Below are 27,646 nucleotides of genomic sequence, written 5' to 3' on the forward strand. Positions count from 1 at the left end.
TGAATACTCTCATCCAGTAAACAGTTTTCTTTCTTTTTTAATCCAGTAAATATTTATTGAACATCTAAAATGTGCCTGTTTTTAGGTCAGATGCTGAGGATGAAAGGCTGATTCCGAAGGAAACTTCTTCAAAGAGTCCCCATTGGGGTACTAAGTGATGGGTGGGAAGGGCATCCCCAGTGGAGGGAAACATGAGCCAAGGAGAAGCAGCAAAAACAAAAGAAAGCAAAAGCAAGCAAACAAAACAACACAAGCCAGCAAGCAAACAAGAAGAAGCTTACCTCGTTCTGGAAGCTACAAGCTGTCCGTGGGGGTCAGCGCAAAGTTGGAGGCTGGAAGCAGCAAGAGACAGAGTTCGTGAAGCCCAAATGACAGCCAGTCTTGTGAGAGTTGAAACTGCTATGTAGGACAGTGAAGGATGGGCAGTGGCAAGTTATTTTCACGCTAAAACAATCACTCCAGCATCAGTGTGAAGAATGGTTTCCAAAGCTAAGAGTGGATAGCCCTGACCAGCATGGCTCAGTTGGTTGAGCGTCAGCCCACAAAGCAAAAGGCCACCAGTTCGATTCCTAGTCAGGACACATGCCTGGGTTCTAGGTTTGGTCCCTGGGGTCCCTGGTCAGGACACAAATGAGAGGCAACCAATTAATATTTCCCTTTCACATTGGTGTTCTCTCCCTTTCTCCCTCCCTTCTTCTCTCTCTAAAGATAAATAAAGTCTTCTGTTGATTATGTTCCAGTTAAAGGTGAGATCATATGGTATTTGTCCCTCACCGCCTGGCTTATTTCACTTAGCATAATGCTCTCCAGTTCCATCCATGCTGTCTATAAGCTCCTTCTTTCTCTCTGCTGCGTAGAATTCCATTGTGTAAATGTACCATAGTTTTTTTGATCCACTCATTTGCTGAAAATAAATAAAATGAAAAAAAATAAATAAAATCTTAAAGAAAAAAATAGTAGATAGACACAGAGAGGCCATACAGGGAGTTATTGCAACAATTTATTTATTTATTTATTTAATCTTTATTGTATCTTTTGCACTACTATTTAGTCCCCTTACACCCTTCTTCCCCACAGCAATCACCAAGCTGTTGTCCACATCCATGAGTCTTTTTTCGCTTTTGCTCAGTCCCTCCACCCCCTAATCTCCACACTCCCCAGCCTTCACCCTGCTCTCCATCTATGAGTCTGTCCCCATTTTCCTTGTTAGTTCAGTCTGTTCATTAGATTCCACATATGAGTGGAATCATATGGTATTTGTCTTTCTCTGACTCGCTTATTTCATATTGCAATAATTTAAAATACAAAGTGGGTTTGTTTGTTTGTTTTAAGTGGAAGAGTGAGAAAGAGACATATAGGAAAAAAACAAGATCACGAACCTAGAGCTGAAGAGAAAGTGACATACTAAAGAAATATGTAGAAGGGGAGGTTGGTAGGACTGGGAAGTTACCTAAATAGGAGTGGAAAGGGAGCGTAGTCATGAGGTACTCTGAGGTTTCTGGGTTGAGTGACTCCGAGGTGATCATGTCACTAAGATCAAGGACTGAGGAACTAGAGCATGTTTGTGGGGGTGAGAGAGATGTTAGGGATGTGTTAAGATGGAAGAATCTCCAGAACATCCAAGCAGAGATCTTTAGCAGACAGGTTTTCTTTATAGTCCCTCTGGTTTTCCCAAGGTTTGCTTTGGGTCCCACTCTCTGAGCTCTGGGGCAAGAAACACAGTTCTGTGGATTCCAATTACCTTACCATAATCTTTGTATTAATGAGCTGATACCTTGTAGTTTAAAAAGTTAAAGAAAATCGTACCTTTTGCGACAGCACGGATGGACCTGGAGACTATTACGCTAAATGAAATAAGCCAAACAGAGAAAGACAAATATCATATGATCTCACTTATATGTGGAATCTAAGGAACAAAATAAACTAAAAAAAAAAAAAAATGAAACAGAGACAACGATACATGGAACAGACTCACAGCTGTTAGATGGAAGGGGGGTTGGGGGGCTGGATGAAAGAAGTTTAAGGAATTAAGTCAGCGGGAAAAGGGGGTGTGGGGCTAGGCGAAGGTGGGCAAAGGTGGGGGAAATGTGGACGGAAAGAGACTTTGCTTGGGGCAATGGGCACACGATGAAGTGTGCGGATGATGTTTTGTTGAGTTGTACCCTGGCAACCTGTATGGCTTTGTGAACCAATGTCACCCCAATACATTCAATTACAAAATAAAAATAAAAAGTTGGTAAAGGACCTGCCCAGCATATCATTTATATCCGTTGTTACTGAAGGGTAGCCCACAGACAGAAAGTACTTGAATCCTAAGTGTACAGCCCCACGAGCGTGCCATCTTGATGGTATTAAAGACCTTAAAAATTCTCACAGGTAATACTACTACTAAAAATAATAATAATAATAACTAAAGCATGTGAAAATACAAGTCAGAATCCCCTTTAAGAACTTGCACTGCAGGAGGACAGACTTGGAGCAATCGCGGATTTGACAGCACCGTCAAGCCCAACCACTCTACTCTACATGCAATACAAGACCCTTTGAGATTGACCCCTGCCCACTTCTTCTCCCTCATCTAGTGCCAACACCACCACTATCCCCTTCCCAAACCCAGCCCCGGCCTCCTGAGCTTCAGTGGCGCAGATCCCCAGTGCTCACCCGTCTAGCCACACCCGCCCTGCTTCTCATGCCTTTGCCCCTTCCCTCACCAGTCCATCCAGGAAATTGCCTCTTAGGCTTTAAGGCCCGTTCCAATGCTTCTTTTTCTGTGCAGCCTACCCCTGCGCCTATGGCACCCCATCCCAGTGGCGGCTTCTCTTTTGATTTCTAAACTCTATAACAGCACAGTTACATGGCAGCTTCTCCAGATTGACTTTGAGTCTTAACTATCTTTTGAGCCCACTGCCATCATTGAGTTTTAAAAAAAATGTCTGTGTCAAAGGATGGATGGATGGAAGGAAGGAAGGAAGGAAAGAAAGAAGGGAGGGAAGAAGGACGGAAGGAAGGAAGGAAGGAAAGAAGGGATGGAGGGAAGAAGGAAGGAAGGAATATATGAGAGAATTCACTTCTGTTCTCAGTTCCTGAGCCTGACAAAATTGTGTCTGCTGTGAAACAACAGGAATCAGAGACCTAGGCTTGCTTGTGTGTGAATTCCACCATTAACCAACCGAGGACCACAGACAAGTCAGTTAACCTCTCTGGGCCTGATTCCTTCCACTTTTCACATGTCCCTAATCCGAAAGCCAAGAATTTAGAATTATAATAAATAGAATGCTAACGATCTTGTTCTTCTATTTCCACCATCTCTCATTTGGTCTCCACTCATGTGAATAGAGACTGATGCAAAACATATTTCTTTTCCTTTTTACACTCTGCAATATAAATCTGAGAGACAGCGAGGAAGAAAAATAAGAGATGCTACATTCTTTCTACACATGATACAATTTAAATAATATGGGGTTTTAATTGTTCTACAAGAAAGCAAGATCAATAGCTTGGTTAGCAACTCTACATTGGCCCTCTCTCTTCCTCTACAGGGCAATGAGATGTGCACATTCTCAAGGGCAAGCTGGCCAACCGCCCTGCATCAGTCATTCTCCTTAATGAGGCCCCTCCGTTCAGACCCCGTTTTCTTGTACACAATTCATTTCATTAAACGGTTGCAGCTGCAATTAGGAGTGGGAGAATCCAGGCATGTGTTTGGGTTCGAGATGTGTCTTGTGTGATTTTTCAAATACTTTGGGTTTGGCAGAAGCCAAGACACATTCTGTCAAGTTCTTGTTCCCCTGCGTTTTTAAGCCCATGTGTATGCAAAAGAAACGTGGTCCATCTGATTCTCATTCGTTTTCGCTTAACTCAACAAAAAGTTGTCTCAAAATTGTCTTGGAAGAGCTAGAAAATATCCAAGCAGCAAATCCAGCCTCTTTAGTGGAAGCCTTATTAGAATCTCTTTCTCTCAACCCCTCAACAGATTGAGCGTCTCCAAGCAGGCCAAGCATTTTCATTTTCTTTGGGCCTTTGCATAGCTCTCTAAGCCTGGAATGGCCCTCCCTCTTACCCTTGTCTCTGCCTATGGACTCCTTTTCCCCACGGTGTAACTTGCAAATGCAGTCGTTCCCCTCATCCACCGTTTCAGTTACCTGCAGCCAACTGTTGTGCACAAATATTAAGTGGGAAATTACAGGAATAAACATTTCCTAAGTTTTAAACTGCATACATTCCAAGTAGTGTGATGAAATCTCACGATGGTTGCTTTTTGTGTGGGAGATGTGACTCCTCCCTTTCTCCAACATCACACTGTTCATTGGTTAATAGCCAGTAGCCATCTTGGTTATCAGGTCCACATGGTATCTCCAAGCTTGTGTTCAGGTCACCCTTATTTTATTTCATAATGGCCACAAAGCTCAAGAGTAGTGATGCTGGGCCCTGGCTGGGTAGCTCAGTTGGTTAGAGCATCATCCCGATACACCAAGGTTGAGGGTTCGATCTCTGGTCAGGGTACATACAAGAAGCAATCAATAAATAAGTGGAACATACAAATCAACACGTCTCTCCCCGCCCTTGTGATAACATGGATGGACCTTGAGAATATTATGCTAATTAAAATAAGACAGTCAGAAAAAGCTAAGAACGATGTGATTTCACTCACATGTGAGATATGAAACTGAAACTTGTGGACACAGACAACAATGTGGCAGTTGCCAGAAGGAAAGAGGGGGTGGAGGGGTCCTAACATATGGTGATGGAAATGGTTTGATGTTGGGTGGTGGGCACACAGTGCAATATACAGATCATGTATCATAGAAATGTACACTTGACCCCTTGCTGGTCCAATCAACTAATGTCACCCTAATATTCTTAATAAAAATTTAAAAATAAATCAACACAATCAATAAATAAAATTTAAAAAAAAACAGTAGTGATACTGGCAATTCAGATATGCCAAACAGAAGCAGTAAAGCACTTCCTTTAAGTGAGAAGGTGGAAGTTTCACTCAAAGGAAGGTGCTAAGATCTACAGTAAGAATGAATCTTCTATCCGTGAAATTGTGAAGAAGGAAAAAGAAACCCATTCTACTTTCCGTCATACCTCAGACTGCAGAGGTTACAGCCACAGCACGTGGTGAGTGCTTAGTGAAGAGGAACAGGCCTTACATTTGTAGGTGAAGTACATGAGCTGAAAATTCGGTCTAATTGAGGGAGACTTGTTGCACCAGACAGCAGTGAGCCTACATGGAGACTCAGCCAGGAATCCCCTGGAATGAATGGCACCGAGCTGTTTACTGCAAGTAAGCAGTGGTTGCACAGATGGAGGAATAGGTTTGGGCGGACAGATATAAAAATCACTGGAGAGGCTGTGCCTGCCCGTGAAGAAGCTGTTGTCACATTTCCAGCAGAGTTGAAGAAGTCGATTAGGGTTTGGTAATGTCTGTGGTCTCAGGCAACCACTGGGGGTTTGGGACATGTGTCCCCCATGTGTAATCCCCTAGTCTTCTGAGCTCCTGCTGTACTTTACCAGTAGCCCCCACTAGCCTTTCTTCCATTCTGCTTGTGTCACAGTCATTTGTTGAGCCAGGTTAGCCAAGCCCTCCCTGATGCCTGCTTCAGCGTTAAGCCCTTGACCTTATTTAAAGGTCTTTATAAGAAATGACAAAATCTGGCATTTGTGGTAAAGCTATTGTCTACAACATTAATTATTGTGTCCATCTATCCATGTCCCTATGTGGGCTTCCAGGTGAGAAGTGAACTTGAGGCTTGAGGACTCAAAATAGCAAAGGGCTTCTTCCTCTGTGACGATGAGAGCTATGGAACTCAGCTTGTTCCCTTTTTGTCTCAGCTGCCAGGAAGCTAAGGGGCAGTTCATGTTCACCAATAGCAACTATATTGCAAGCCAGCTTCCTTCTTTTTTTTCAGGGACTTGGTTTTCTATTTCTATATTATTAATGTTATAAAGGAAACAAACCTGTCCTTCACTGTCAAAAGCCTTTCACTTCGAAGTCTTTGTAGAATGGCAGAGAAAAGTAAAAGTAAGAAGAAAGAAGCTATTCAAGATACTTTCATCTGTAGAACAGATCTAGTATTTAGTAGTAATAGGAAAAAGTTTTTCTTTTAATCTTAGATTTTTCATAAATTATTTTAATCTTTTGCCCCATGCAGATACTAGTTAATATAAAATAATTTAATTTTTTAACTTAAAAATTAATTACATCTAATGGTTAAAAAGAAAAGAATTCTTTATAATTCTGCCTGTCCCAGGAACACAGCTTCTGAATCTCCCTTCACAGAACAAAGCACTATGTGTATGACTGGAATTCAGCACATGAGAGAGTTCATGGATGAGAGGGTTCAGCCGAGCAAATCAAGAAGCCAAAGAGGGCGTCCCTGGCATTGGACCTCTAGGCAGTCCTGGATTTAAAGCCCAGCTCTGGCTGGCCACGCAACCCCGAGACCTGCAGTTACCTTGATCCATCAGAGCCCTAGTTTCTTCATCTGTAAAATGGGGCTTTAATCATGACAGTTTTAGGGCCGTTTCGAGGATTAACTCAGAGACAAGATGCTTAATATTACAAATTACCTTCCTTTTACTTAAGAGTGTTCCTGGGCAAATAAAAAACACTGTAAGTTTTTAATTTTTTCTTATTGATTTTAGAGAGAGAGAGAGAGGGAGGGGGAGAGAGAGAGAGAGAAACATCGATTCGTTACTCCACTTATTTATGTGTTCATTGGTTGATTCTTGTACGTGCCCTGACCAGGGATTGAGCCCGAAACCTTGGCACATCAGGAGGACACTCTAACCAACTGAGCTCCCTGGCCGGGGCCTACACTGTAAATTGTAAATGGACAACTGACCATCAGAAGCCGCACTGCTGGGGAGCACAAGGGGAGGGACGTGCATGCTCTTCAGAAGACAGAAATAGGAGAAAAATAAGACAGAAAAATAATCCAAGCCCAAAGCCTTCTTCCCAGGAACACAGTAAACCTTTCTTGCTAGTCATAGAAATCTCAGCAGTTTAGGTAGAAGAGATTCTGCTAAATCCCTGAATGTAACACAAGGGTGATGGAAGAAATAAGTAACCCTTGGTTTTTCATGTCTAAGTGGCCCCAGAGTTGTGGTAGAATGATTCTTGTCACAATGGAATATGAGTACCACGGGGTGCAAGATGAGTTTATATGGCACATGGAGAAACATTTATTATTTTCATTGTTATGCATTTATTGGATTATGGGTTGAGCTAGCACATCCAAATTGTGTTATGACATACTATCATTTAAATGTTTTACAGTTTTAAAAATGGGTAGATTAAAAGGAAACTATTAATCATATTAGGACTGGTAGAACACATGTCAAAAAATTGAATGTGGCTCTAGAATCACTGATGTGTTGGAAATACAACTCTAACATGTGGGTCTTGAGCATCTATTTGTTATAAGGGGCGTCGTGACACCAGGCTCCTCAATTTTGGTCCCTAAATGACTCTTCCAAAGATTCATCCATCCCACCTACACATTCTCCTCTGGCCCCACTGGGTTTCACACCAGTTCCCCTACACAGCTTGCCCTCTCCCACCTCATGCCTTCCCTCTTTGCTCCCTCAAGCAGAGTCAACCCGTCGCCCTTTGGGGCTCCTTGTGCACCCCACTTGCTATGATGGCCCTTGGCCCCTTGTATTACAAGTTTTTCAGGGCTGTGTCTCCTATGCAATGAGAATGTTCATCTCTGTCCCCTGAGTCCCTAGCCTAAAGCATCAAATAACTTTAAAAATAACTTTTAAAAGCCCTGAGGCCATGCTAGGTTTAGAAATTCAAGGACATAAATACTTATCTTACTCATTTACTGGGGATCAGAGGTCACAAAGAAAACATGACTTTTCTCTCCCCACTGTGTTTCTAGTACACCCCAACGAGGCCAGCTCCTCCTGTTATAAGCTTTCCTAGACTATGCATTCTCTTTCATAGCAGTTTTTACAGTATGCAGTTTTTTGTGATTATTTGTTTAATGTCTTTCTCCTGGCAATAGACTGTCAGCTCCTCATGGGTAAGATCACACCATACCTATCTTTGTTCACCTTTGGTGCTCCTGGTGCTTAGCACAGAGCTGGACACACAGCTGGCACTCCCAAAATATCAGCTATATAAATGAATACATTTTTCTCCCTGCACACACACAAACACATACACACACACAGTCGGTCTTCCAGCACTTACACTGTTATAGAGATCATTGAGTGGGCAGATGGTTGACACAGAGACCGGTGTAAATTCCCCTGTTTGTTTTTCAGGCAGATTACAGCAGAACATGATGCTTGCCAACCAGAAGAGGAGAAATTCAAAATGGTAAAAGGAGTATTCTCACTCACAGGGCTCAAAGAGGTCTTGACAAGCAACACAGAGCCAAAATAAATTTTTTCAAAGTGTACTCCAGCAAAAGCGTATTGACCGTGTCCTTTCAAGAATTTTCCCAGCCATCAAGAAAAACTCTTAAGGACTAGAACTTTAAGAGAACTAAGGCAATCAGAGAATATATTACATATGCCGACAGCTCAGAACTGGGAGAACACCGGACCACAGAAAGAAAGAAGAATCAGTGCTATAACGAAGGCAAAGCCACTCTAAGACTGTTTTGGTCTAGCCAGACAACAGGTTTTTTTTAAAGGATCAAATCTACTTTATGAGCTTAGTTTTTAGCAGAGTAGCAGGGAGAATTAAAAAGAAATGCCTCAGCTTTGAGGGATGTCAGGTTCATTGCTCTTTTCATTTCTCAAGTTGAGAATATCTAGGCTGAGGCCATGTAGACAAAGTCAAGAACAGATCTGGCCATCCAGAGGGATCCCGATACTGTACTTCTGAATAACAAGCCACTTGCTCCACTCCCTCCTTCATGTTAGGGCTGAAGAGGCTGACATGCAGACAAAGCAAATGACTAACCCAAGTTCATGAGTGTTTTTTAGGAGCGCCCCGTCTAGAGGCCAAGCCTTCCAGCTGCGCGGAAGGGCTCACATCTGTGCCCATCCTGCTCTGTAGGCCAAATAGCAAGCCTCTACCTCCCCCCAACCAGCTTACCAAACAAAGCCGATTAGCAGCAAGCTTTGCCTCCAGATCAGCATTTGGCACCACATTCTAGCTCATCTATGGTCTATTATCTCTCAGTGGTTCTCTACCCCTCAGGCATTCCTGAGACATTTACGGGTGGTGCCAACTTGGAAAACACGCAGTGAGCTTCTGGGTACTATCTTCTTTTAAAAAGTCTCCTGGCTTCAGGCAACATCAGACAAGAGTCATTGGCTGGTCCCTGAGCTCCTGAAAGGCGGGAACAAATTTTCTTTATCTGTGGGGCCCCAGTGCCAAGGCTTGTGTCTGGTTCACAGTAGGACAGTAAAAAGGGAGGCTGCTCAAAAATTACACAGAATCCGAAGTTAAAGCCAGAAAGAAATGTGTTAGAATCCTTGGCCAGGAGCTTACAAAGGTGCCTGACCTCTGTGGGCTTCAATATTCCCACCTATAAAATAACACGAATACGAATCACCTTATAAAAATTTTTTTTCATCCTCACCCAAGGACACTTTTCTCATTATTTTTAGAGAGAGACGAAGGGAGAGAGAGAAACATCAATGTGAGTGAGAAGCATTGATCAGGTGCCTCCTGTACGCACCAGAACAGAGATTAAACCTGCAACCTTTCAGTTATGCGATGACGCTCCAACTAACTGAGCCACACTGGCCAAGGCTCAGCCACCTTACGGCACGGCTATGAGGACAGATGTAGTAACAATGTGTATAGAACACCAGACCCACAAGATGCTCCATCCATCACAGCCCTTACAACGACCAGGTCCTCCATCAAAGCTGATGCAAGGAAAGGATGAAGGAAGTCAAAGTTCAGATTGGTTCCTTTCTTAGGAGACAAGCAAGAAATAGTGAAAAGGGAACAAATGTGATTACCCGTCCTGGGAGCAGTCAGACTTTCCTTTGCTATTTATTGTCAGTGCTTGGAGCCCTGTTTTAAAGCCAGCCCTGCCTCGTCCCAACTTCTGCTTCATCTCCCAGTGAAGTCATTATGCTGGGCTAACTCCCTGTCTATTGACACAGAGAGCCTGTGAGTCACAAATTCAACAGAATGACTTTGCTGCAGTGTGATTGACTGGAAAATGTTCCCTCATCTGCAAACTTTTTTTCAAGCCAATGGACATGCTTATTTTTGCAACATGGAGTGCAGGCTCTTTATTTATTTGACGTTGGTCTCTGCGACATTCCAGCTGGCCCAGGGAGGGCTCACAACATTCATGACTTGCCTTCTGAAGTTACATACATTTTTCCCCCTCCTGCTCCTTCTCCCTTCCTGCTGACTATTATATCTAAAGCAAACAGTCCCTGCACAATAGTTAGATTGCACTTGAATTCAGTGTTTACTTGACATTTACACACTGGCCACGCTGGACAGCTCAGTCATTCCAGAACACGGGCTCAGCCAGCAAGCATTGTGTTCGACTTGTGCTCAACCCCAAGCAGCACAGATCCTGAAACTGCTAGACGGTGTCTTGAGAAATTATTTGTGCTATTAGGTGTTACTCTTATGCCTGAATTAGTGCATGTTAGTGGGGAGGAGGCATCAGAGTGTCTTCAGTTTTTCCAGGAAACATCTTCCTTCCTTCACCACACAGACGGGCTTTGCTGACACGGCTCTTTCTCCCTTTAAATCCAACTCACACATTGCCACAGTATTCTTTCTAAACAAATCTGATCGAGCCTTTGGTGCAAAATCTCCTCAGGACTGGGCACGGATCACTAATTTGATTAACTGAATCTCCAGTTCTTCCATTTCCTCCTCTGCATAATAGAATTGATAATCCCTACAATGCAGGAGCCTTGCAGGCAGAGCATAGGCAAAGGACCTAGAACAGGCTGAAGCTCTTAGTGCTCTGAAAATGTGGGTCTTCCTCCGCTCCTGAGGTCCATGACTCTGGCTTCAAGAGGAAAAGGGGCTGAGAAAGGGTAGGCTGTGGGGGTTCCTGGGTCGGTTTGATGCAGGGAAGGAGGCTTGGACGTAGCTTGGGGCCAGAACACATATTTCATCGTCCCGGCTCGCCAGTCTGTGGCAGGGAGAAGTCACCTCCACTCCTGAGGCCTTTCTTTCCATATGTGTGAAGTGGAAGCCTCCAATTACAATCTAACAGTGTACAATTTCCACATCTTCAGGGCCTAGAGTCCGTAAAAGACTGGCTAGCCCCAAAGTGGATATATGTAGAAGCCAGTATTTAAAAAGCCTACCAAAGAACAAGACCATAATCCACAGTGCTGGGCAGCATGTAAAGAAACCGGTATCTTCATACCTTGCTGATAGGAATGCAAGTTTTTTGAGTAACTGCTTGTTAATGGTTGATGTTGACCAAGTAAATCAACTATAATTTGAGCCTAAAGAAATAGACAAATATATCTAAGGGTACACATGGAAATTTTGTAATAGTGAAAAACTAGAAACAGTCTAAATGTCCATCAAAAGGAGATAGATTAAATATCAATAGAAAAATACTATGATGTTTACATATAACATGAATATATATTCATGTTAATACATTATATCTAGGTATTAACATGAATAGATGTCTGTGGTGCACTGAGTAAAAATAAAAGTAAATTTATAAAACTGTGTGCAAATGATAATCGGTGTTTTAAAAACAAATTTTAATATTTTTAAGTAGGCATAAAAATTCTGAAAATTTATACAACAAACTGTTAACCATAGTCCCACCTGGGTTGGTAAGATCTGGATTTTTTTTTTTTTACTTGAAACACACATTTATTGATGGATTTTTTTAAATAAGCAGGCATTAATTTTTGATATCAGAAAAAAATTAACTTTATAAAAAGTAAAACAATAAAAGGAACAGTGGGTTTTGGTAAGACCATGTTGTATTAAACAATGCGTTTTCTTTTTCTGTTTTTACTTATTGATTTGAGAGAGAGGGAGAGAGAGAAAGAAAGAAACATCGATTTGTTGTTCCACTTGTTTATGAGTTCACTTGTTTTTTCTTGTATGTGCCCTGACCAGAGATCAAACTCACCACCTTGGCACATCAGGACGATGCTCTAAGCAAATAAGCTGTCTGGCACAAATGTGTTTTCTGATGCTCCTTCTGAAACCTCATTCAAGTGACAGTAAAGAATCTGAAAAGACAAAACTGACCAGGACAGAGAGTGGGAGCTGGGAAGCAGATGAATAAATTGCCCATAAACTCAGGTCAGAGGAAGTGGAAAATGAAGCAACTGACTTTAAGGTGCAGGGTCCTTGGGAAGTCTTGGGAAGTAGAGACACCACGTTCCCCAGTAAGTAAGGTACATGTGGGAATGAAAACAGGATATTGATTGAAAGCCTATATAAGCAGCAGTTGGAAAATCCATCCATCCATCCAAGCGGTTAGGCACTAAGATTCTTCCAAGCCGACGGTAGCTGGGGGACTACTTTCCCCCTCCACTTGGGCAGATCAGAGATTTACTCTCTGGAGAATGTGATGGAAGGACTCTGGAGGCAGGGAAGCCTGGCACAGCTGACAGGAGCAAAGAAGGACGACTGAAGAGCAGGCTGCGTATGGAGTGGTGATGCCTCCTTCCCGGTGCGGGTTGCCTCGCTTACTTTGCTGCACAACCCCCAGCTAGCTGGTCAACCACTCTACACTGCAGTTTTTAAGTGTAACATAGGGTCCACTTATTAAACAAAGATGTACTACATACCTATTATAGACTGGCAAACCACATTATGTTCCGGAATGAGAGCAAATCAGGCAGGGTCTTTGCCCCTTGAAGCCTGCATTCTAGTGTAGCACCAACCACAGAGGGAAAATGACTTCGTGTATATAAAACGCTTAGCATTAATTCGAATGTCCATGCTTCCTCTGATTCCTGAAGGGAGAACACAGCAGATCCTTCCAGTGCTCTTCCAGGAAAGACAAGGTTAGAACTTGGCCAACGTCGTCAACCAGCATATAATTCTTCCATGGTGAACTTGACTTTGAAGTGCCCCTCTGTCCAACCTAACTCTTGACTGGCTTATGAAGGATCATTTGTTTTCCTAGACTGGACACAACCTAACAAAAAGGCTTTTGCACACCAGGGCACAAACCCAGGAAGTGTGAGTCCCATGTCAATTTATACCTGGCCCTACTTTAAAGTATCCCTGTGAGGTTTTAGGGGAACCTGGTCCTTAGTTGTTACATCTGCAGGGCCCCTAGGGTGTTAAGGGGAAAACACTGTGAAAAAGCATTTTAGTCTTCAGATCAAGATATTGCATCATCTCCCAATATTTGGAACATTTCAACTTTATCAAATGGAGACAATCACAGCAGGTTTCATTGCTAGAGGGGAGAAACTAACAATAGTAGCTTTCACATCCATTATCTCACCTAATCCTCACAACAGGTTTGTGAGGCAGGTACATTCGTAGCCCCATTTTACAGACAAGGACAGCGAAGGGCGGCTCGATGACATGACTTGCAGAGGGCCTGGAATCCAAATTTTGGGGTGTCAGTCTCAGCCATCTCCCCCAGTCTCTGCACTGCTCCCTCCAAGTCATTCCTTCATCTCCCAGAGCCCAGGAACTCTGACAAGACCCCTCCTCCACTGAGGTACAGTTAGAGGGCATGAAGAATTAAACTCAGACAATGATATTCTAATCTGCACAAAGCTCAAAGATAGTGTCTTGTCTTTAAAAAACCCAAAATGAGTTTCTATTTTTATGGAAAACCGAGTTTGCTGAATGAACTACAGAACAATGAAATTCAATAGTTCAGTGTTTCTCATAAATGCTTCATTCCAGGAGCTTTGCTGGGTGAATGTAGCAACCAGAAAAATTCATCAGTAACTGAAGACATAGGCTGGGTACAGCCTTTGAATGTATCATCTTCCTGAATCTCTACTATAATGCTAGGAATTCCACTAAGATTAGGAAACTATTCCAGGGCTTCCTCTTCTAAGAAGCTGCTGATCATCCATTGATATAAGAACTATGTTTAGATTTATCAACTTTAAAAAATTCATCAAGCACAGTATGAGATATTTGAGTGCTGCCTGAAATTTATTTTGGCTTTTTTTTCAACATTGACACTGGCCATCCCTCCCAGCTTGTATGTTCAAATTGATTCACAAACACAATGTTTGTGAGGGATTCAACCACAGGGTAATCAAATGCATTGTTATTATTATTTCTTTAATCATTTCCCTGGCTCAAAGTACATAATGTCAAACTGGCAAAAATATCCTATCCTCTTGTCCTGCCCACAAACGGAGAAGAAAATTAAACACAGAATTGTTTGTTTCTTGTTTGCATTTCTCAGGGTGTGAAGCATTCATTTTCAAACCTCAAACTCCCTACACTTTCCATAGTATGAAAATTTCACCTCCATTCTGACTAAAACCAAGGAACAGTTTTTCTCAGGAGAGCAACGCTGGCCTGGTCTAAGAATCTGAGGGATGGAGGATGCTAAATTAAGAAAATAGAATCTTTGGGAGTATAATGTCTTATTTCTCCTTTTGATGCTACTTCTCCTGGAGAGTTTCCTAAGGCCTGGAAAATCAAGGAGAAAATTCTAGCAACAGGTTTTGTCTGCTGATTTGCCTTCTTTGCTAGGCCATTTACTTTTTAATGCTGTATTTATGCATGTAGTATCGAGTATTCTTCTTGTGGCCTTAAATCATAAAAAGAGGAAAAAAAAATACTAGATAAAGATGGTAAATACTAGACCCTAATTTCTTTAAGATAACTATCACTACTCTATATCTTATTCTTAAAAGATATTACTATGTACTATATTACATTTAAAAATAAACAACCTGAGAAGAGGGGTTTTGCTGTTGTTATATTTTGTTTTGGTTTTTTTTAATCTTCTTAACATCTCAGAACATACTGAGGACAGGGAAAGTTGAATTTAACACAATGCTGTTGGAACAGTTCAGAAGCCTTTAAGATAATCCCATTACGTTTAAAATGTGTTTTTCAATGGCTTGAATAATGTATTAGGCCTAAATTTGGGGGGCTAAGAAGATACTGATCAAACCTAAAGGTTCACAAAGAAGATTTCATTTCTGAGAATCGATTTTCAAAGGTCTGTGATTCATTTTCTGCTCTAAAAACTTCAATACCCAATGTTTGGGTTTTGAAAGGCAATGGATTTGGCTACAGAAAAGAGTTGACTCACTCTCTGTTCAGCTTTAGTTTGGTTTTGGGTTATTTTTGTTTGTGTTTTCTAGTCGGTTTTATTACAATGCCTTGGCCAGGCTGTTCTCTCACTTTCTGTCCAACTGCTCTGAGAGGCCAGAGTTACGAAGGACTTTATCTTCAGTCTTGCTCATAGAGCTTTTCGAGGAAGGAAAAGAATTGGTTGGAGGCAGAAAAGGGATGGAAAACAGTACCAAGCCAGTAAACTCCCCACCAGAGAGAAGTGTTACAGATAATCAGGGCTCCCGATGAGCTGTTTTATCCAGGCAGTTTTGCTCACTCCCGTCACTCTACAGTGAAGACGTACTGGGCGTTTATCCTAAAGATGCTGCAGGGGAACACCAGCCGCAGACAAGCACCAGATTACAGCAGTCCACTGGGCAAATGGAATGGCGGATCACCACACAGCTTTATTAGAGCTCAGAGGAAACAGGACAACCTGGATGGAACGAACAGACCCAGGGACAATTTAGAGGGCTCCCGAGGGGAGAAAAAGCATTTCAGACAGTAAAAACAGCCAGTGAAAATACACATCATGTATTCAGAGACTTGAGAGAACACAGTCATCCAGTTAAAGTTTAGGGAGGGTGGGGTCCGTCTCTAGAGATGATCCTGTAAAGTTTGTCTAGGGCCAGAGTAGGAAGAGATCTGGGTCTTGCTCCCTCAGGCTAAGAGTTGCAGGTAGGGAGGAGGTAAGCAGAAGTGAACCTTGGGGCTTTGCGAGCAAAATGGATGGGATCTAGCAGGGAAATTCCAGTGGGAGGATTAGGGAGGAGGAGGAGGAAGAAGACAACAGTTTGGAGGTTACAGCAATAAATAAAAGCTCTAAGTGAGGAGTGCTTGAAACAAGGCAGCCCAACTTGTAGTAGGAAAGAGAGAGTAGGGATATTTAGGATGAAAACTGTTGAACTCCATGGATGCTTGGGTGCCCAGATTCAAGAAAATGAGGGAGGAATCAAGGGAAATCTAGATTTCTAGCTTGGGAAGCTGGGGAAGAATGATAAAATAATGTGGGGAAAATTACAAAAACAATCTGGGCGAACTGAGGTTCCTGACAAATTTGAGGATTAATGAGGGCTGAAAGGAAAGACAGGCTTCCTGCTAATGGACTGCTCAAAAAGGGAAGGTACATTAGTCATGCAACAAACACTCACAGAGCATTACCTTGGGCTGGGCATGCTCTGTACTAGGACTTGGGGATACTGCCGTGAATAAAACAATAGCTGCCGTCCTTGTGAAGCTTATAGTCCCCTGGAGAGTACTGGTGATAGTGATACATATCATGTATTGACAGTCAAGTCCTGTGCTAATGCTCTACTTGGAAGATCCCATCTTTAATCCTCATCAATTTAAGAAGTAGGTACTATTGAGACAGCGCAACAAAGACGGTTGCCCTGCCCTGGTGAATACCTAAGGCCCCTCCCCCTTACAACTTAACAGGTATGCAGAGACAAAGAAATATGGCCCAAATGAAAGAACAGAGCAAAACTCCAGATAGAGAGCTAAGTGATAGGAGATAGCCAACCTATCTCATGGAGAGTTCAAAGCCCTGGTAATCAAAATGTTCACAGCACTGCCTGAGCTTAGTCGAAAAATGAAAGAACAAATGAAGGATACCCAAAGTGAAATAAAGCAAAAAATTCAGGGAACCAACAGTGACAGGAAGGAACCCAGGATTCAAAGCAACAATTTGAAACAAAAGGAAGAAATAGACATCCAACCGGAACAGAATGAAGAAACAAGAATTCAAAAAAGTAAAGAGACTTATAAACCTCTGGGACAACCTGAAATGTTCCAATATCCAAATTATAGGGGTGCCAGAAGGACAAGAACAAGAGCAAGAAATTGAAAACTTATTTGAACAAATAATAAAGGAAAACTTCCCCAATCTGGCAAAGGAAATAGGCTTCCAGGAAGTCCAAGAAGCCCAGAGTCCCAAAGAAGTTGGACCCAAAGAGGAACGCACCAAGGCACATCATAATTATATTACCCAAGATTAAAGATAAGGAGAGAATCCTAAAAGAAGCAAGAGGAAAGGAGAAAGTTACCTACAAAGGAGTTCCCATAAGACTATCAGCTGATTTTTCAAAAAAACCCTTGCAGGCAAAAAGCGGCTAGAAAGAAGTATCTGAAGTCATGAAAGGCAAGGACCTACATGCAAGATTACTCTAGACAGCAAAACTATCATTTAGAATGGAAGGGCAGATAAAGTGCTTCCCAGATAAGGCAAAGTTAAAGGAGTTCATCATCACCCAGCCCTTACTATATGAAACCTTAAAGGGTCTTGTCTAAGAAATTGAAGAAGATCAAAAACTATGAACAGTAAAATGACAATAAATTCACAAATATCAACAACTGAACCTGAAAAAAGGAAAAAAACAACAAAAACAAAAACTAAGCAAACAACTAGAACAGGAACAGAATCAGAGAAATGGACATCACATGGAGGGTTTTCAGTAGGGAGGGGGAAGGTAGGAATGGTGGGGGAATAAGAAGCATAAGTGGTAGACATAAAATAGTCGGGGAGAGGTTAAGAATGGTACAGGAAACAGAGAATTCAAAGAATGTATATGTACAACCCATGGACATGAACTAAGTGGGGGGATGCTGGAGAGTTGGGGGGTACAGGGCAGAGGGGGGATAAAGGGGAGAGAATTGGGAAAACTGTAATAGCATAATCAATAAAATATACTTACAAGTAAAGTTTTTAAAAGTGAAATAAATGAAAAATGATAAATAAAATACAAAAAGGGAAAAAAAGAAGTAGGTACTATTATTATCCTCCATTTTATAGAAGAAGAAACAGGTAAGGCAAGATCAAGTAACTTGCCCAGGTAGAAAGCAGCAGAGCCAGAACACAAGCCCAGGAAATATAGTGCTAATGCCCACTTTCCTAACCTCTGAGGTTAGCACAAGACTGAGGTTAAAAAGAGGCTGCAGTTTACAAGGAGATGCAAGGGGAGGAGAAGAGAAGTTTTGCCACCTCGTGAAAGTCCATCTCAGTTATTCATCAGGAGGTATTTCTTTTCAAAACAATTTGTATATGTAAAATTTTCTTTTGCTTTCTCTTCTTTAAAGGAAGCTCTTCTAAACACACACACACACACACACACACACACACACACACACATTTAAAAAACAGAATAAAATAGAAGCAGCTCTTCCTAAGTCCCCTGCAGCCAGGTGCCCAGATCCAGTTCCCAGTTCTGGGTGCAGTCCCTCACTGAAACCTTTATGCAGCCTTCTCAACCTATCACACCCCATCCACGGCTCCACAGTAATCCCTTAGCACTAATGGTTTCCATCACATCTGATGCCAACAAATGCAGTTTGTACTGAAAAAAAAAAAAATCTGTAACTCCAAGGATGTTAATAATTAACTTCCATACCACAAAACTTGTAATATCAGTTTGCTGAAATAAAGTCACCAGTAAGTATTTAATTCTTCTTTAAAGGGTGTCTTCTGTTATTATTATTTTAGAGTACAATTTAGTCATCAAAGGTTTACTCATCCTCATGTTTATAAATTATATAGGGCAGGGATTTAACTCTTCTGGACCTACCTGTTCTGAAAAGAGGGAGGGTCATAACCCTGTTGCCACAGCAGGCACCTGCGGTGAAAGATGATTTGTGAACTTGCAGTTCCTTACTTCTTTTAGAAATCTGAGGCAAACAGAGAGATTTCCCTCTGTGATGCAATCAGAGGAACAACCAGATAGTTGCCTGCCGCGAAGCAGGCAACTGGCTTTCTTCCTCCAGCAGACCTATTGGGAAACTCAAGTTCATCTTTTTAAATTGAGTTTCAGAATCTTGTCTTGATTACATGACATAATAATGGTGGCTTTCCAATTCATCTGTCTAATATTGTGTTTTCATTGTGGTGGTTACTTTTGTTAAAGGGCAAGGGTTACTGCCTTAGAAAAATTAAAACAAAGCAGAAAAACACCTCATGCACTGGCTACCTAGGTTGGAAGGAAACTCCAAGTCCTGACTTACCCGTTTACATTCTGAGGGTGATGGCTGCCAGTCAAGGGCTCATCCAACCTCGCTGAGGAACCCTGGCCTTAATGGAAGAGTGGATAACTTTTCCATGAAATCCTCAAGTCCTAGCATCCCAAGCCACTTTCTTCTGGCATCACAAAGAAAGTGTGTGGGGGGAGGGGCGGGGTGCCAGGAAGGGGAGGGAGGTTAACAGGTGTTTTCCCTCTTGATCCCTGTTTTTGAAAACAGCAGTATCTTCTGAGTTAAAGTAACTGGCCTGCTCCTATGGGGTGGGGTGGAACCCCTCTAAGCTAACGGAGGGAGGGTCACGGTTTTTCCAGCCAAAGCACGCCCCTCCCCCCCAGCTGCGTGCCCTCACAGCCGCTCGCTCACGTCGAGTTGGGAGGATGGAAGTCATCTACTAGGGAGTCCAATTCCCCGGCCTAACTTTGGCAGGGTGGGCGTGAATTCATTCGGAGAGAGATGCATTCCAAGAATGCTTCTGTGGTCGGTGAGAAGTGGAAAAATCAGGGGTAACAAATATTCTTAGGAAACCCAATAGGTACCGTAATCTCAGGACTCAAACAGGTGACAACAACTTAAAGTACTAAGCAGGTACACCTCAAAGAAGGTGAGTCACACTCTGCCCAGGTCTGGAGCTTGGACCCTTTTCCAAGACCCCCCTCCTCCCTTTTATTCTCCCCCTGGGCTGACACCCGGCGGGAGCCGCAGCATTTACTAGCGAGGGATATCGGTGGAAAGAGCGGGCGGAGCCCTCGGCACGCCGGATTCCAAACTAAACACCTCGCAGGCTGACGTTTAGCCAGTGATACCGAACACCGCACTCACGTTTAAAAAAAAAAAAAAAAAAAAAAGGCACTGTTTGCAGAGAAGATGAGGGCGAAAACATTTCCCGGCTGGAAAAGTACTGATCACAAACTAAAGGGGGAGTGGGGGTGGGGAGGCAGAGTTATAAGACTGAAATAACGATCGCCGTTTCCGCTTCACTTCCCGGTGCACAGAACGGCAGCCGCCAGCTCGCTGTGCCCCATTTGAGAACCGGGGTCCTACTGCACCGCTCCACTCCCTGGCTAAGTCCCTTTCAGTGAGGGTGACCGCTCGGAGCCTCAGCCAGGGGAGCGAGTTGCCGCTTGACCTTTATCTCGCTATTTCACCTCGTTATGAGTCAGTTTGTTCATCCATAAAGTGGAGAGTGCGTGGCTTGTAAAATGCTTTGAGATTCCCTGGTTGAAAGGTGTCAGTCCCCGCGCCTCACAGCCCCTGTGGCCCGCCCCACGCCAGAATAAATCCTGAGCCCTTTCACTCGCTCCCTCGCTCCTCTAAATGTCAAAACCTTTCCCCCATGCGGGTCTCTTCACGCCCTTCCCAGGCGCGCAACAACCCCCCTCCCCCCCCACTCCAGTTTTCTCAAGCTTCCACTCTTAGTTACACAGTGCTGGGCACCCGCCTCCTCTCGATACCCTCTCCCTCACCCGCCAGCAGAGCCCGCGAAGAACCCTGCGAGGCCAGGCCAAGCGCCCGCATTGGCGCTGGGGCCCAGGGCCCGGCTCCCGCGTGCGTAGGGGAGGGACGGAGGGCTGCATGAGTCACGCGAATAATCGCGCTTTTCTCTAGTGCGCACGCAGCGGCGAGCGCGTTGACCATCCCCACCGGCCTTCCCAGCCCCGGCCTGAGAACCTAGTAACTACCCTGGCCGCACCGGGACCGGACCTGCGCCGGGTACTCGGAGCCCCGCGCCAGGGCCGCCGCCGTCACCGCCGCCGCCGCCGGCGTCAGCGCGGCTCCCGCCCGCCAGCTGCCGGGCTGGCGTCACCGCCGGAGCGGGCCCCGCCCGCGCCCCTCCCTCCCCTCCAGTGTCCCTCCCTCCCCCCGCCCCCACGTGCGCCGAGTTTGTTTATTTAGCTGTCATGGCAACGCGAGGGGGGCTGGGGAGGGAGGGGAAAAGAAAGGGAGGGGCGGGGCCTAGAGGCGCGCCGCAGCGAACAGCCGGTAGGAGGCGGGGGAAGGGCCGGAGCCAAAGTTATAAGTAAGGAGTGCGCGGCGGCTGCCGGCAGTTCCCCTGCCCGAGAGAACGACCGCCGCTGCGGGCGCGCGGGGAGCAGAGGCGGTGGCGGGCGGCGGCGGCGGCGGCACCGGGAGCCGCCAAGTGCCCCTCCCCGCCCCTCCGGCCCCCCACCCACCCACCCGCCTGCGGCCAGCGCCCATGGCCGCGCGCGCCTCGCTCAGCCCCCCGGACTCTGCGCCCTGTGCCGCCGCCCAGTGCTCAGATCCGCGCCACCGCGGCCAGTCTCACCTGGCGGCGCCGCCCGCCCGCCACCCCGGCCACAGCCCCAGCTCTCACAGCGACAGCCGCGGCGACCGCGACAGCGGTGGGGGACGCTGCTGAGTCGGAGACAGCAGCCCGGCCACCGGACCTACTTTCTCGCCTTGCTGATTGTCTTATTTTTATAAGAATTTACGACTTTTCTAAGAACTTTTATATACAAAAGAACTTTTTTAAAAAAGAGACATCTCCCATTTATATTTAATCCAAAGAAGAAGGATCTCGGGCAATTTGAGGTTTTGGTTTTGGCTTCGTCGTTTTTTTCCTCTTCGTTGACTTTGGGGTTCGGGTACCCCTACATTAATGAGGTAGGTGCCACGCAGGGCGAAGGGTGGGGTGAGGGCTGGTCGGACACGCCGGAATGGCGATCGAGAGTGGGCCCTTGACTCCTGCCTTCCTTTGCGCCCCACCCGGCCCACAGGCAGCCACCTGGCGAGTCTGACATGGCTGTCAGCGACGCGCTGCTCCCGTCCTTCTCCACGTTCGCGTCTGGCCCGGCGGGAAGGGAGAAGACACTGCGTCCAGCAGGTGCCCCGAATAACGTGAGTGTTGCCCTGGCTCGTGGGGAGTGTCCGGTGGGCTTCTGTGGGTAGGGTGGGATGGGCGGGGCCCTGGAATCACCCAGAGCCCTAGGGCCAGGGGAAAGAGTGCACAGGGCTCCACAGCTTTCCCGGGATGGGTTCTGCGCTCTCGGGCTCAGCTGTATGTGCGTGTGGTCTGGATACTGCGGAGCCGCCCGGGGTGCACACCGGGTCCGCACACGTCCCCTGTAGCGCAGGCAGACGGGCAGGCGCGCGGGCCACGGGGCCGGTCTGAGAAAGCTTGGCGCGTAGGCGTCCCCGTGGCGAGGGCACACCGGGAGAGCCTCGGTGTCCCAATTCCGGGGACGCGGGAGCGTCCCGGGATCTGGCGGGGGAGGGACCCAGGCTGGTGAGCCGCGGCGCTCACTCACACGCAATCCGGCAGACACAACGTATCACTCTCCGCACCGACGCACTGCCTCTCTGCGGACCCGAGTGTGGGCCGAGATTGGAGCATTGGCGCTGGAGTTCCGGGCGCTGCCTGCCCATTCCCCATGCCTTGGCGGTGTAGGCGCGCCGGGCCAGCCAGTAGTATGTCGGGTGGCAGCTGGAGACTACCACTGACGGTCTCTCTCTCGCCCTGTCCCCGCAGCGCTGGCGGGAGGAGCTCTCCCACATGAAGCGACTTCCTCCTCTGCTTCCCGGCCGCCCGTACGACCTGGCGGCGACCGTGGCCACAGACCTGGAGAGTGGCGGGGTCGCTTGTGGGGGCAGCAATCCGGCACTCCTACCCCGAAGAGAGACGGAGGAGTTCAACGATCTCCTGGACCTGGACTTTATCCTCTCCAACTCGCTGTCCCATCAGGAGTCAGTGGCTGCCACCGTGTCCTCATCGGCATCAGCCTCATCCTCGTCCTCCCCATCGAGCAGCGGTCCTGTCAGTGCGCCCTCCACCTGCAGCTTCAGCTATCCGATCCGGGCCGAACCGGGTGTGGCACCGGGTAACACGAGTGGCGGTCTCCTCTATGGCCGGGAGTCTGCGCCCCCTCCCACAGCTCCTTTCAACCTGGCGGACATCAACGACGTCAGCCCCTCGGGCGGCTTCGTGGCCGAACTCCTTCGGCCTGAATTGGACCCAGTGTACATTCCGCCGCAGCAGCAACAGCAGCAGCAGCAGCAGCAGCCGCCGCCGCCAGGTGGCGGGCTAATGGGCAAGTTTGTGTTGAAGGCGTCGTTGAGCGCCCCTGGCAGTGAGTACGGCAGCCCGTCGGTCATCAGTGTTAGCAAAGGCAGCCCGAACGGCAGCCACCCGGTGGTGGTGGCGCCCTACAGCGGCGGGCCCCCGCGCATGTGCCCTAAAATCAAGCAGGAGGCGGTCTCCTCGTGCACCGTCGGTCGGCCCCTGGAGGCCCACTTGGGCACTGGACCCCCTCTCAGCAATGGCCACCGGCCGCCAGCGCATGATTTCCCTCTGGGGCGGCAGCTCCCCAACAGGACTACCCCGACCCTGGGTGCCGAGGAACTGCTGAGCAGCAGGGACTGTCATCCTGCCCTGCCGCTTCCCCCAGGCTTCCATCCCCACCCGGGGCCCAACTACCCGCCATTCCTGCCCGACCAGATGCAGCCGCAGGTCCCACCACTCCATTACCAAGGTCAGTCCCGGGGATTCATAGTTCGGGCTGGGGAGCCCTCCGTGTGCCGGCCCTCTGGGGCCCGCTGGATGACGCTGACCCCACCTTCTTCACCCCTAGAGCTCATGCCACCCGGGTCCTGCATGCCTGAGGAGCCCAAACCTAAGAGGGGGAGAAGGTCGTGGCCCCGGAAAAGGACAGCCACTCACACTTGTGATTATGCGGGCTGTGGCAAAACCTACACGAAGAGTTCTCATCTCAAGGCACACCTGCGAACTCACACAGGTAGGAGGACGGAAGGGGCAGAAAGGAGAGGAGGGCGGGTTGGTGTCTAGCCCCACGCGCTATGGCTACTCCTTGGGGCCTCCCTTGGGATGTGGGGTGCAGTCTATCTCTGGATCACAGGAGAGAGCAGCAAACGGCGCCGACTTTTTTGCCCAGGAGCCTTTTGCCTGATGGATGGTATCAGTGCTTGAATGTGCAGTTTTGTCAGGCCTTTGAAGGGCAGGGAGATTCCAGGCTGAACGGCCTCTCCTAGCTTAAGGAAAGCTCTGCCCTCGTAATCGAGAAATTATACTTTACCGTAGAAAAGCATGATGGGTTTTTTAAATCAATTTTTAACTTTCTAGACCATTTTCATTGGCTAGTCCCTTCCTAGATTCACTCTATTTTTAGTTCTAGTCTTACAATTAGGCTTTATTTAATGTCAGGAATTTCATGGTTCTGATTGCTGAGATCATGGTTTAGGACTCTCAGCTGCAGAGAATTTCCATATCAGTTGAAGTAGTAGGTACCCAAGGTCATGTAGGTGTAGGATTTAGTAAAATCACAGAAATTGGGTACAGGAAAAATACCCTCCTATGGCTTTTTTAGACCCAGTTTAGTGGGGTAGGAAGTTATTACTTGGTTTGGGCCAAGAAGAAACACACTAGCAGTGATAACTTTTAATTTTTTAAATTTTATTTCTACCACTATGATATCTTGACTCAGAAGAATGAAAATGTGAGCCCTGTAGAAGTGTAGGCTAGCTGGTATTTGTTTCCTGTGCTCGACTACCTAATGCCCCTCTAAAAAACAAGAGGGCAAAGAGTGTGCATAATGTATTCTTACTCACGATATTATCTGGTATTTAATATGGCCTCACGTGGTATTAAGACATTCCTAGATCCTTTCAGAGTGGGATACTTGGGGAGTTGGTTTTAATATTTGGGCTCAAGTTTTTGGGGACAGTGGGATACAATTTTTTGCAATGGCCAATTCTTAGTGTTTTTTAAACTTTGTATTTTTATTATTGAGGTTAAAGTCACATAAAGTGAAACCCTAACCGTTTTAAAGCATACAATTCAATAGAACTAAGTACATTCATAATGTTCAACTACAACTCTTTGGTTCCAAGACATTTCACCACCCACCCCAAAGTAACCCTCACAGGAGCTAAGGCAGTCGCTCATTCCCCCCCCCCCCCCCCCCAGCTTTCTCATCTGGCATTCCAACCACTAGTCTGCTTTCTGTTTCATTGGATTTATCTATTCTGGATTACCAGGTCTTCTTGGATAATTGGCCCCCTTATCATTATGTAATACCCCTCTTTATACTTGATAATTAACCCTTGTTCCGAGGTCTGCTTTTTCTGAATTTTCTTTCCTGTTCTGAAAACTACTCCAGCTTGTGTTCAGCTGGTATTAGCATGGTCTATGTTTCTTCAGCCCTTTCGGCATTTTGTTCATTTTCGAAATCTCATTGTTACTGAATTTTTGGAGCTGATGTTGGTTAATAAAATTATGTTGGTTTCAGGTGTGCCATTCTATAACACATCACCTGTATGTTTGTTCTTCAGCAATGGCTTCAAGGGCTTTATTTTCCTGTTACAGGTGAGAAACCTTACCACTGTGACTGGGACGGCTGTGGGTGGAAGTTTGCCCGCTCAGACGAACTGACCAGGCACTACCGAAAACACACCGGGCACCGCCCCTTCCAGTGCCAGAAGTGCGACCGGGCATTCTCCAGGTCGGACCACCTCGCCTTACACATGAAAAGGCACTTTTAAATCCGGAGACAGTGGATATGACCCACACTGCCAGAAGAGAATTCAGTATTTTTTTCCCATGAGGGAAGGAGCCCAGCTGGAAAGCACTACAATCATGGTCAAGTTCCCAGCAAGTCTTGTGGACGGATGACAGGAGACAGGAGGAAACCCAAAGACACAAATCAAAGACCAGAGGGGGTCTGTGACTGGATCTTCTAACATTCCGATTCTAAGCCCGACTTGAATATTCCTGGACTTACAAAACGCCAAGGGGGTGACTGGAAGCTGTGGATGTCAGGGTATAAATTAGATCCATGAGTTGGGGGGGGTGGGGGGAAGACCAGAGTTCCCTTGAATTTTGTTTCCATGCAATATACCTATAAAGATCACCTTGTATTCTCTTTGCCTTCTAAAAGCCATTATTATGATATTAGAAGAAGAAGTAAAAATTCAGGTACAGAAAATGTGTTTTAATAGCCTAAACGATGGTGCTTGGTGAGTGGTGAGTCTTGGTTCTAAAGGTACCAAACGAGGAAGCCAAAGTTCTCACACTGCTGCATACTTTGACAAGGAAAATCTATTGTTGTCTTCCGATCTACATGTATGACCTAAGTCAGGTAAATAGACCTGGTTTACTTTAACCTTTTTATGCAGACAGTCTGTTATGCACTGTGGTTTCAGATGTGCAATAATTTGTACAATGGTTTATTCCCAAGTATGCCTTAAGCAGAACAAATATTTTTTTCTATATAGTTCCTTGCCTTAATAAATATGTAATATAAATTTAAGCAAACTTCTATTTTGTATATTTGTAAACTACAAAGTAAAATGAACATTTTGTGGAGTTTGTATTTTGCATACGCAAGGTGAGAATTAAGTTTTAAATAAACCTATAATATTTTATCTGAATACTGTTTTCGTTTTGTTTTGTTTCCCCTTGAAAAGTATGTAACAGAAATGTCAGTTTACACATAATGAGTAGGGCTCAGCAGATTAAAGGAAAGCTTTATAAGGCTACTTAGTTTTACTATGACTACAACCAGTGTGGTAGGGCTGAAAGCTGTGGGTGCTCGAGATCACAGAATTCAATTTACTGTCTCAGGTTGCTCTTTCCAAAGTACATGCGTTTCCGTACCTGAGTATGAATTTACAGGCAGAAAAAGCCCAATCCTCCTTCAACTGGCTCAGTTTAATATGAAAATATTCAGAAAATAAATACACACATTCCAGTTTCACATTTTAAAAGATCCTTATGGTTTCTTAAATTTAAACGAAAATATAAAAATCTGTCTCTTGGAGGCCTGGCCTTGCATTCAGAACAATTTGTCTAACAAAAGAAACTTACCACAGCGGCGAACCCTAAGACGTAGTTCCACAGTGCCCTCCTGAGGATTAAAGTACTCATTTATGCGTTTGTCCTTCGTGTATGTTACAGATGATACTTACAACTATAAACCCCAACCAGGTCAGAGTCAAAGTTGCTAGCAGATTGTTTTAAAACTTCCTCAGTTCTCGGAAGACGGCCAGCCCTATTGTTTCAACAGACTGAAAGCAAAGAATTACAAATTATTCAGAGTCACAAAACTTAAGTGTAAATTTAAATTTTTAAGTGATGTTTTTGTAAACTTGTAGCATATTTCTGAAGTTATTAAAGCGTAAAGCTGCACTGAGACTTTTTTGAGGTGGGTGCCTACAAGGCTGCAACTAATCTGGCAGTGACAAAAATGGAGAAAAGCATTTGTGACACTTGTTGACACTATGTAATGGGGATGTGGGTGAGTAATTAACATTGTCAAGTGGACAGAAGCTGACTGGCATTTTCTTCAGATGCTTATTAACCATCCATTATATCTACAGTCCAGAAGTGTTTGCACCGTGGGTGTATTTTATACATGAAATAAAAAGTAGCAATTCATAAGAGGCTCATGGTGGACCAAC

General features: G+C 45.3%; 1 protein-coding gene across 2 annotated transcripts; it reads left to right on the forward strand.

Moving 5' to 3' along the window:
• Positions 1 to 21,373: 21,373 nt before the first annotated feature.
• Positions 21,374 to 26,617, forward strand: KLF4 (KLF transcription factor 4). 2 transcript variants are annotated; one of them, XM_024560258.4, is made up of 5 exons: positions 21,377 to 21,838; positions 21,952 to 22,072; positions 22,704 to 23,703; positions 23,803 to 23,967; positions 25,554 to 26,617. In XM_024560258.4, the coding sequence occupies exons 1-5, from the start codon at positions 21,834 to 21,836 to the stop codon at positions 25,727 to 25,729; spliced, it is 1,467 nt and encodes a 488-aa protein (XP_024416026.2). In that variant the 5' UTR covers positions 21,377 to 21,833; the 3' UTR covers positions 25,730 to 26,617. The 2 variants fall into 2 exon arrangements, with proteins under 2 accessions (XP_024416025.2, XP_024416026.2); XM_024560257.4 differs by having other exon boundaries at positions 21,374 to 21,838; positions 22,704 to 23,967.
• Positions 26,618 to 27,646: the final 1,029 nt, after the last annotated feature.

This window comes from Desmodus rotundus, chromosome 1 (genome assembly GCF_022682495.2).
Source record: "Desmodus rotundus isolate HL8 chromosome 1, HLdesRot8A.1, whole genome shotgun sequence".
Classification (NCBI taxonomy): domain Eukaryota; kingdom Metazoa; phylum Chordata; class Mammalia; order Chiroptera; family Phyllostomidae; genus Desmodus; species Desmodus rotundus.

What these genes read in the sequence shown, in the direction of transcription:
- KLF4 (XM_024560257.4), top strand. An exon ending in CAGCAGGTGCCCCGAATAAC is followed by an intron (nt 22,073 to 22,703) that starts GTGAGTGTTGCC and finishes CTGTCCCCGCAG; the next exon opens with CGCTGGCGGGAGGAGCTCTC. An exon ending in ACACCTGCGAACTCACACAG is followed by an intron (nt 23,968 to 25,553) that starts GTAGGAGGACGG and finishes TTCCTGTTACAG; the next exon opens with GTGAGAAACCTTACCACTGT.